Raw genomic sequence first — 11,731 nt, forward strand, 5'->3', positions numbered from 1 at the left:
TAAGAAGTGCTTTAGAGATCACACTTTGAAATTGATCTCTTCTGGATGAAGCCTAGAGCCTGGCTTGTGCCTGGCTGGCTCCGCGCCTGGCTGGCGCCTCGCGCCTGTCTGACGCCTCGCGCTTGGCTGGCGCATGTTGCTTGCCTGGCGCCTGGCTAGCGCCTTGCGCCTGCCTGGAGCCTTGGCGGCTGGCCGCCTGGCGCCTGGCTGACTTCTCCCCACTTGCTGGAGCTTCGAGCTTGTTAAAGAGTCTCGAGGAAACTGGCGATGCCCACATCGGACACTTTTCCGATTTATTTGCCTCTAGCGCATCTGCGCCAGGCTGGAGGCAGGCTCCTTCTCCTCATCAGACAATGACAGTGTTTATTTGGACTGTCTTCCTCTGGCGTCTTTACGCCTGTTCTGGTATTTTGGCGCCTGATTGGCGCTACATTGTCCGAAAGTCCTTAACATCCACAATCGTTTATCAGGAGACTGGAGAAGGGTGGAAGAAATTCTTTCACTTTGAGCTTTTGGTCTCCCGGTAAGGGGAGGTGATTGTAATCAGCTACTCCAGTAGACGATAGCATATCTAACCGTACGAGAGATAAGTCTTCCTCGAGGAGGGTCCTTCTTGAATACTTCCGTGCTCACGAGATCTCTTCTTACATGTTGAAGGGGTGTCTCGTTGCAGAATCTTCCCTATCCTTGCCCGAAGGAAGGGAAGAAGCCTGGAAGTCGAAGGAGACTCCGAGCTGAAATTGGGAGTACTCCTGATTTTTCTAAGCTCTTTATTGTATCCCTCTGAACACCTTCTGGGAAGCATTTTCGAGCCGTCATCGCATACAAAGACTCTGTAGGCAAACGTTTGAACCATTCTACTGTAGATGAAAACGTAAGTACTCTGCCTGGACAACGAAACCTCTATCTGAAAACATTGAATCAGGAATAGGGGGGGTTTCAGTTCTTTTGCTAGACATACTATGCTGGCAAGAACCCATTGTCTAGTCTCCATAGAATCTGATGCGAGATTCCAATGCTCAAAAAATTCACTTGTCTTCTTGGTCGTTTAGGACCCAGAGAAACAAAGAATTCCCTCATAAAAATTTCTCAAAGAAGTTTGATGAGGAGCAGTTCCATCTTGTCGGAACATTGAATCTGTGGCCACAAAAAAAGATCCCATTAGAAGTACATGATATCCTATCTTGTCATATTAAGGTATATATCGAATAAGATCCTGAAGATCTTAATCCTCTGCTATCTCCAATTCCCTTTGTAGAGACAGAGTATAGCCTTTTACTGCGTTCTTTGATAGCAGATATATACAAAGGTGATTCTTCCCTCTGAAAGGGAAGAAAAAACCGCTATGTGGTTCACAGAGTATCGGAAGAGGGACAGTTTCCTCATTCCCTCTAGCACGATCTGCAGCAATTCTATGTCTAGGCCATGACTATTGTCATCTACCTTGAAAAATCCTCTCATTTATGTCCACTTCTGGTCAGTCTGCATGCAGACAGACTCAGAGTGGAGAGGTTGTTAAGGTCCATTTAATAATAGATGCTGATAGAATATCCAGACTCTTGGAAAAGACTTCCAAAAACATGCTGTGAGAAGAACGTGACCTCTGTGAATCCAACCTCTCTGAAGCCAAAATGAGGCATAAAGTATTATCCTCTCTTTCTTTGACGCCCTTTATCTTAAATTCTGTAAAGAATTTATATTTATATTTATATTTAGGGGAAAAAAAGACTATAGTATATTCCCCTTTCTATAAAATAAAGATGGCGTATATTGCTACCTCTCTTGGTTCGAGGAAAAGGAAGCATTCTATAGGAAGCCTGTTCGTCTTCTACCTTGCTAAGAGATCTATGAAGAAGACTTTCCGCAGTTTCTCACAACTCTTTCCAATAAATGTTAGACATACATTAACAGTTATTATCGTCGATCGAGAAGGTTCTCACGGACATGCAAAATCTTGCATCGAACCTCTTTTTCCAAATAGGTTCTCTTTGTTAACGCGAACAGGAGCGAAAAAAGAGATTCTCAATGCTCTTTGCGATATGAGAGAGTTGTGGAATTTGGCCTAAGTGATTAAATGGGTAACGAAATCAGGAACGAATCTTGCCGTTACCGAGCGTGCTGTCTGAGAGGCTACTGGACTCTTATGTTAATAACTCGCTAAAACGAGAAAATATCTTGGCTGGTGCTCTTGGCTCATTGTGCCAGGTTGGCGCTTCAGACCGGCGCTTTCTTCTAATACTCTTTATGTTATGTACCAGAACATCTGTCCTTTATGGTACACGACATCCTTACACATGTTAATTCCGTTTTAGTAGGAAAAAAACTCTTATATCGTAGTATCTTGTATTCAGGGAAACCATTTCTGCCACGAAGAGAATGTTTCCCATTCCACTCATCCATCTTTCTCTTGAGCAATATCTGATTCTAAAAAGGTTGTGTGCGTTTCTCGAAAGACTTGACCATTACCGTAGTCTTAAAGTGAATTCTCTAGCTACATCCATCTTCTCACTAAGCATGTATTCTAATAAGCCATGCTTTCGTAAGCATGAGAGCATTATATAATATAATGTTCTGCTGTGTTAGAATCCTTTAATAATGTTCCCTACGGTAAACAGCATTGAAAGGTTATAATATCTTTTTTATTGAAAACTTCTTAGCAAAAGGCAGACAATATTTTATTTATGTTAGCTTAACTATCCCCTCCATTCGCGACTAAGTCCATGATTGTAGGGGGAATATACGGTTAACCATTCGATCCCGTTGGAGAGAGAGATGCAACCAACTGGTAATGACCGAGACCTGGATGGTACTGTATTGGCCTTACGCTTACAATGACAGCCCTGCCGTCTCGCTCGCTGCCTGGCTGCATTAATCGTGAGTTGCCAGTTACTTCATTTAATGAAGGAATATAATAAAATTATTCCCGAGCCTAAGGAAGCTCTCAATAATGCCAATTTAAGCCAAACAACCTTTGTTAAAATACCGAAGCTGAGTAGGCATTGTCGTAACAAACTTTTAAGCGAAGTCCTTACCAGGAAAATCCTGTAAGGATATAGATAATTTCGTAGCGAACCACAAAGGCAACTATGGTATGCGTATATGACTTGTCATTCAGCAGTCGTATGCAGCAAGTCTTCCTTCTACATTCTTTCCTCTCCGATGCGGAGAGAGAATGGAAATTTTGCCCTCTCCGTTCTTTTCGTCAATAAACACGAATTAGCATTAGTCGAAAGAGATCGCAATGAAAACTCTCGGATCGAAGAGAATCCCTCAAATTTTTATTCTCTTGGAGATAAGGCCGTATTCTACGCCTCTATTATCTGGAAGAGCCTCTAATCAATGAATGAGAGCTCGTACAAACCTTGTTCAATTTGCAAACGATTGCCACTCTTTCTGTAAATGGTTGGTTGCATTACTTTAGAAGGAGGAAGATTTTAATATCGTCTTATTAGTAATGAACTAATTTTCAATAAAAAAAGGTCGCTAAGGTCTTATAAACTGAGAGACCTGCTCCCTTATTGGCTTCCAATTCCGATCTATCTTCCATTTCCTGTCCATCAAGTTGGGAGAAGAATGAGCAACCGGAGGAGAGCGCCTCCTTCCGTAAGGTGAAGGGCTTTTAGCAGTACCGATTCTAACCTGACAAGGGCTACGGTCGCTTGTGCGACATCTTGAGTCCCTGCCAGGAGAAGGCCGATGTTCTTTTACCCTAAGGCCCTCCTGACAAGGACGGTGGCCGCTTGTGCGACAACTTTCGTCCCTACCAGGAGAAGTCCTTATATGTCGTTCTCTTTTTTCATGATCAATTCCTTCCCGACAGGGGCTACGATCACCTGTGCGACACCTAGAGGCCCTGTCAGGGGAAAATTGATCTTGAGAAAATTCCAAAGAGGAGCCTCCAAGTCCGCTTCAAATCCCGATAACTCATCCAAATTGTATTTTGGGTTGTACAAATCCTTGCGCCTGCTTTCAGGCGCTCTAGACGCTTTGCGTCCTTCGGGCTTTGCAGGCGCCTTGCGTCTCCATTCGGACGCTTCAGGCGCTTTGCGCCTCGTTTCAGGCGCCTCAGGCTCTTTAGGCGCTTTGTTTTTCCTTTGAGGCGTTCTAGGCTCTCTAGGCGCCCTATGTTTTATATCAGGCGCTCTAGGCTCTCTAGGAGTTAAATATTTCCCTTTAGCCACTTCAGGCTTTTCAGGCGCGTTGCGCCTCATTCCTTTTACTTGAAGAGCTTTACGCCTCATTTCAGGCGCCCGAGGCGCTCCAGGCGCCCCAGGCGCTCCAGGCGCCCCAGGCGCTCCAGGCGCTTCAGGCGTTTCAGGCGCCTCAGGAGCTTCAGGCGCCCCAGGCGCCCCAGGCGCCCCCAGGCGCCCCAGGCGCTTCAGGCGGTTTCAGGCGCTTCAGGCGTCCAGGCGCCTCAGGCGCTTCAGGCGTTTCAGGCGCTTCATGTCCGAGGAGCTAGAAGCTTAAAAATTATATATGTATGTTTAATCATTAAACGAGCGATCAACATATATTCTTTAATATCTAATTCGTTCTTCTCAGAATAGATATATTTTCATATAAATGTACCGATGAGGAATTTGTTGAAATAACTCTTTCAAACCCCATGGGATAGAGCCTCCGTCTATTTGTACGGGGGACGAAAACAGGATAGGGCAATGCCTCTACCGCAACTGTTCTCGAAAGATCTCTCTCTGAGGTTCCGATATCTACGACGAGATTATCTTGCATCTTCATTGAATCTACGCCGTTGAAACTTTCTTCTCCTTATCCGTCTAACAAGGGGAATAACATTACATTAGGACGCCTTTCCAATGGCGAACTTGGCAGTCTGGGACGTTCTACAGAACCTGCCGAGGGGACGCCTGATCGGTGGGGATTCTCTGAAACCCCCCTGCGGTTGTCGACATTCCTTCTCCTCTGGGCTTGTGAGCTTGGAAGAGGTCTAGACCTGGGAGCGAGACAGAGCCGATCAGACGCACCCTCCATTGCAATGGGGGAACACTATATTCACTTCTTACCTTTTAAAAGCTTGCATTTGAGCTATCCATTTATCTTCAATTTGCATATATAAATTTGTAGTTTCTGAGGAGTAAAAAGGTGATGAGGATGCAACAACTACTAGTACTGCTAATACTCTAACTGCTCGTTAGCACAAACGCTATTAAAGCTTTATAAAGTACGTTATCTAGTTATATGCTTTTCTGACTTCCTAAATAAAAGTAGGAAATTAGAGTTTAATATTTCCTTAATAAAGTTGTAACCTTATTACATATAATGAATAAATATTAATAATTCTCTTTATGGCAAACTATGTGAGTGTCTACCGATGATTTCGGTAGTTTCACTTAGTATTTTCTTCGAAATTTCGAAGCGAAATTAATTATTAAAAAGTTAATAAAAGCGTATGCCGAACCAAAGACCCAGTAGTCTTCCCTGCAAAAGACAGCCCAGAAGATCGATGGCGATGAAACACGAAAATCAAATCAGGAGGAACCGTAAACGTATGTTTACAGTCCAAACGATAGAGAAAAATCTGTCCTTAGAAGGTAATAGATTTCCCTATTCCTGTCCTGCCACCCAGCGGCAGGCCGGTTAGATCACCTGACCTACCTACCTGGTAGCGTGTGCCGCGAAATTCGAATTTCTATCGGGGACGACGGAGTCTATAGCTAAGATATATCGACAGGGAAGTTGAATGTATGAAAACCCGGTCTTAGACAGCTGCAAAGGTGGAATACAAAACTATTTACTTTAACTTCTCTTCTCTGAAGCCAGAGATCCACAACATCCAGGGCACTTGTAGACTGACTGCACAGTTAGTACCACTTGGCACTCAGGCGTATGCAACATAATAATAATATAATAATAATAATACCTGTTATGTCTTGGAAATGATGAACAATACAAGTCAAAGAATAAAAATAATTACCTTTAATTTTTCTCCCTGTTTAGAAGATAGCTCTGGCAGTATTCCTTTTACTAAGAAATCATTGAACATTTCAAAGAGCCGTGATCCGAATATACAACTCACATAAAAGTGAGGAAGTTTTTCAAACGACCTGTTTGGAAAGAAAAATAAGAAAATCATTGAAAGGCATTGAACATTTTGAATTAATACATATTACACTGTGGAAAACTACAACAAATTACAGTAAGAACAAGATAATACAAGTATGACTCTTTTGAGGCATTTTAAAGCAAAAGGTCGATGTCAAGTAAATGCACATACACTTCATATAAAGACACCCACACATTACTTCTATGAGGGCTGCCGCTACTCAAGGTGCTACTAGAAAAGGTAAACAACATAACCCCAATCTTGTGGAGACGGAGAAGTTATTGTTGCTCTGGCTCAAAGACCAAAACCAACAACATGTTCCAGTGCCTTGCTTTGCTTCGCTTCAGAAGGCTAGGGAATTGATTCAGGCACTACTGGAGTAGCATGGCGAAGATAGTGCAATACTGAAACCCAAATTTGCAGGCAGCAGAGGGGCTGGTTTAATCGTTTCAAGGGCGTTCATGCAAATTTGCACAACCTTAAGTTGCAGGGCGAGGATGCAAAAGTACAGACGAGGAGGCAGCAGAAAGATTTCCTAGTTGTCTTGCTGAAATTATCAGGGAAGGAGGCTATACTGCTATAAGACCTGTCCACCGTGATAAGGGTTGGTAGTCACTGGTGTTTCCCCCTACATTTAAACGCTTACATTGTTCAAATGAGAGCTGGGAAGGCTGGGAAAGATGGTGTCCATCTGTGACCAGACCCGTCCAGCCACACGATCGCCGCCACATTGGGATTTCAAAACTGCCTTGAAAACATATTTTACGAAGAGCGTCACATGCTTATTTTAGTTCGTATGGGGCTTTCATAGCTATATCACATTATGTGGACGAAACTTCAATCTTTTGAATGGTATGCTTAGAGCTGTAATTGTATTTTTGTTTCACCAATTAAATATCGAGTGAATAAGACCCGGCCAGTGTGATGATGGTGGATCGTCCGTGATTGTTTACCATAGCTAGCTATATAGGGTAAAAAAACCGCAGGGTACAAGATGGACCATGTACGATCAGCGTGAACAATCCCCAAAAAAAAAGTACATTATAACGCGTCCTGACATCGGAGATGGGCACCAGTCGCGACTTGTTGTTGGTGAGAAACGGAGCTAAAGACCTCTACTCTCCTTTCGAAGTAAGTATTTTCTCCAAAGTTAGAAATTAAGGCCAAATTTAAAGCATTAAACAGAGGGTAGTGAAAAGGGTGTCCAACGCAGTGCAAATCTCACCAAAACGCATTCAACATTTTTACTTACAACTCGAAATATTTAGAAGATTGACGCCATCTCGATGTTTACGGAGTCGCTTGTGTCAATAAACTAACCATTTCCTGTGATAATCCGGACACCACTTGTACCCACAGACGCTGGGGCACTTTTCATCACAACAATCGGAAAACGGCCCCTCACCGAGTAAACAACTGTTTTGGTAGAAGACGACGACGAAGCGTGCACTTCGATAATTTTTTAAATAAATAGTAAAACATCAATATTTTTACATAATTGATGATTGATTGAATGATTCTTTACTGAAAAAGTATAACTCGATTCTGACTCAAATTTAAGTAATTCTTTTTTGGAATTAGAACGTTCTTTTAAGTCCTGTATTATGACGTCACGACATCTTGACTTTCGTACCTATTGTAAATAATTGCTTTACTCAACTTTCTTGCAGAACAGTTTACCAGTTATTCATGCAGATTATCAGCTCTTCATGTATTTGTTATAATCGTAATGCGCATATATATCTTTATTATTTACTTTTTGGATATATGAAGATGTTTTACTGCCGGATTATCGCCGTAGTGTGACGCAATCGTTTTCGGTCCCTGGGCCTCTGTTTTCGCACCATAAGAAATTATGGGGCCAAATTTGCAATGACCAGAAAGTCATTAAAAGAGGAAAGTTAGCATTGAGGGGCATATGTTTTGATTGAGAAAAATACAAATTTATTCAATATCGAGCTTGTAAAAAATACTTTATTACAAAAAACTTGATTGACAACTAAGCAGCATACTACTATGGGTGTTTCAGCGACAGTACAAGCACGTTTTTGGGCAATACCTATTTCTGTAACGAACACTCGTATCAGAACGAGATTTTGTTGCTATAGTGCATTACACCCAGTGCGTAATTTATAAGGGTATCGTGAATCACTAATCGTAAAGAATAACGACAACTTGTCCTTGTACCAAGAGACAAAAAACTCCATTATGCAGAAATAGATCCAAACACGCGTAAAAAAGCTCCACCTTCCCTCTCCCCCCCCCCCCCCCCCTCCACTGCCACCCCTTTCCTTCTTCATTCCTTCGCCTTCTTTCCTCTCTCTCTCTCTCTGTTGCCAATCGGTATGTGTGACCCTCCAAACTGGGTATATAAGGACTACACACAAAACGTTGAAATGGTGAAATTAGGCTATGTATTGGAAGTATATATCATAAATATTAAAGCAATTTTATCATTATTGCATTACTATGACAATCAAAATTCATTGGAAACAGTTTTATTAATAATGAATCGGGCGTATATGTGAAGCCTCCACTCAATGTGTCACGATGAGTTTTGCCATTCTTTTAGCATGCAAACATTAAAGGTTACATTTATTTCTGGCATACGGTTATTAAAGAAATTCAAATACTAATATAGACTGAAATCATGAAAAGTGCTAGCAAAAACAAAAAAAGCAAAAAAAAAAAAAAAAAAATATCATATAATCCACTTATCCGTAGTCGTTCCTCTATGGTTTCGGCAGCCAGATGTACGAAAACGTTAGAAACATTTGATTGTATCTACTTTAGAAATATCTGTAATTTTTTCGGGGTAATTTGGTTGGCAAAAAAGGGATAATATACATGAGTTAAATTAAAAATTTTAAACAAATAACAAAGTAAATTTGAACTAAATAACGAGTAAAGTAAACAATTTAGGGAATAAAACTTTGCAGTTTCGTCGTCTGCTGTTCATAACTGTGTTTGTGTGCGCGCGCTTAGGAACCAGGAACAGCAACTTGTTTAAAGTGCAATGTGGAGTGAATTGAGACCAAAATGTGTATAATAACAATCAAATAAGCACTGTGGAATTTCAGTTGTGATAGCAGTAAGGATAAAAACCACCGATTACAAGGTAAGAATGAATTCAGTTCAAAAAACCATGACCCTGGGAATAAAAAGTTTCATACTTTCAGTAATATAGGCAACAAAATGTTGTTTTATTGTGCTGATTACAACTGCAATCTTGAGTAAGATCAATAAACGTTACATACATACGCTAACATTGTTCAAATGATTGCTGGGAAGGCTGGGAAAGATGATTGTCGTCACTGATCAGAACCTGTACATCCCACGGTAGCCACCATATTGGATTTCAAAACTGACTTGAAAACATATTTTACGAAGAGCGTCACATGCTTATTTTAGTCGTATATGGCTTTCATATATCACACTATGTTGACGAAACTTCAATCTTTTGAATGGTATGCTTGGAGTTGTAATTGTATTCTTGTTTCACCATTTAAATATCGAGTGAATAAGACCTGTCCACCGTGATAAGGGTTGGTAGTCTCTGGTGTTTCCCCCTAGCTATCAAGTGAAAAAAGTGACCATTTGGCGGATCAATGTCCACATATCAATGTTTTACCCTAACATGTGATGCACTGACGGCACTACCTAACCCGTTACGGGACGCATAGCATTCCAAGAAAGGTTAGGTTTGTTTTCGTCTGCGGAACCTGTTGCTAGCCTATTGTTCTAAACCCGCCCCTTATCAAGTTACCGACAGTATACCTAATAATAGCAATGCAAAACCTGTCTTAGACTAATTAGGCTAGGTAGCCTATGGTGGTAGGATATGGACATACCTAATTAGGCTGAACGTTAACATACCTGCTAATATATACGAACCCCACTTCACAACTGCTTCCATTTCTGATACACCTTGGGGATTGCTAACAACCCATGTCTTGTAGCGAAGAAATAAATCTTCCAGTTTCCTCAGCGACATAAATTCCATCTCTATTTTGTTCAGTTACCGGGGTATACAAAAGATTACCGAATCTTCGTATCAGCAACGGAGCTGATTTGGGTGTGCAGTTTGTTAACTTTGTTTACAAGTTACAAGATGCTGACAAGAATAGTCACATTCTATTGAGCAACCAATTGAGCTTAAACAGGTGTGTTTGACAGCGCAAACGCATTCCAACATTGTTGAACGTCCATTAAGAACTCAGTTTTCAAATAAAATATAGTATAATGGAAGTCGCATGGCTGAAGAGATGCGTCTTCACTATAGTCAAGAAGAAATAGAGAAGTTAAGCTCAATGTATGCCAGAAAATAGAATAGTAATAGCAAAATAAACAAGGGTAAATTTTCAACAGGAACTAATGAGTAGAATACGCCCGAGTAACCTAAGAGTTAACTATTTCTAGAAAACATGGTTAAAATTGGTTTTGTACTATTATCGGATTTACGAAACCATGCAGTTACCACACAAATTAAAGAACAATATCAAGCAATTATCAAAAATTTCTTGAGATGCTGCAAAGCTAAACTGATACCTTCCTAGTGTTAGCTACAGCAAAAAGATGAAGCAAGCTTAACTTGACCATCTATATGTTTTATTCTTATAGAAATATGCTTGCGCACTACATGCTTTAGAATATGCACAATCCTTGTCTGCATTATTATTTGAGTATTCAATTTTTCATCACCTCTGAAATTGTTCAGTGAAACGCATCTTAAAATCGCAAAACAACAATCGATGTTTACGTTACCTAGAAGAGACAGTACCTACAATGTCATATATATATATATATGATCATTCATCTCTGTGAACAAATAGAAGAGCAGCTCGAGCCAAAAGCCAGATAGTTACTGGTAGTGAAGAATGAAAAGTGACAGGGATTACGAAATTGTAATTAAGGCGAAATGAAAGAAACAAGGTAAAAAATTCTCATTCTGACAAATCATCTTGGGTTTTATTTTTCAACTGAAATATGCACCACATATACTCTAGTTTGTAGTTATTTCTATATAAGCATATGATTTATTGCTACTACCCCGCCTTGAAAACATCTGGAAGTCTTCTATTTCTATTGAGAATGGATGTATCATTAACTTATTCACTTATTTGTAACAATTTCGCTGAAGTAAGGGAAGGGAACTCTCGCAAGGAGTAATTTAAGTCGGCTGAGTATGTGATTTGTTTTAATTTTGTAACTTTCTTTCATGTCAATATTTTCGAATGAACCCTAACTTCTTCCTGAATATCTAAAATTCGGACCAAGTCGAAGCTACTCCAGAAGTGTCAGTACGACTTGCTCAGTACCATAAATATCGAAGTAATAGCTACTTTTTATATATTCAGTGACAAAAGTTAGTGCTATTGTAATCCGATATTGTATTTCTCGTTTATTCTAAACTAGATTTAGTCAATGAATATCAAACGATTTACTAATGCCTGCGTTGACACAAATTTTTTTTTTTTTCTACGAAGTATTGTAAAGGCGGAATGTTGTCCATAATTGCATTCTCTTTTAATTATTGCCTAACATTCAGTACCCCCTCTTTTTTTCTTTTTTTTTATTTACCATCGAATGGTTTTTAATGTTTTCTTTAAGCATAACCCACTGCTACTGGCCCTAGATTCTCTTCTATCGACCTATACTGTTTTTTTTTTT

The 11,731-nt window shown here is 40.3% G+C and overlaps 1 protein-coding gene across 1 annotated transcript in view; it reads right to left on the minus strand.

Moving 5' to 3' along the window:
• Window positions 1-10,223, minus strand: part of LOC135218259 (peroxisomal membrane protein PEX16-like) — a 99,857-nt gene extending 89,634 nt beyond the window's left edge. Inside the window, 1 exon segment of the mRNA XM_064254432.1 lies at window positions 9,938-10,223. Coding sequence (XP_064110502.1) covers window positions 9,938-10,064 — 127 coding nt within the window. The 5' untranslated portion in view covers window positions 10,065-10,223.
• Between the last annotated feature and the right edge of the window lie 1,508 nt (window positions 10,224-11,731).

The sequence above is a fragment of the Macrobrachium nipponense genome, chromosome 9, assembly GCF_015104395.2.
Source record: "Macrobrachium nipponense isolate FS-2020 chromosome 9, ASM1510439v2, whole genome shotgun sequence".
NCBI classification, from domain to species: Eukaryota; Metazoa; Arthropoda; class Malacostraca; order Decapoda; family Palaemonidae; genus Macrobrachium; species Macrobrachium nipponense.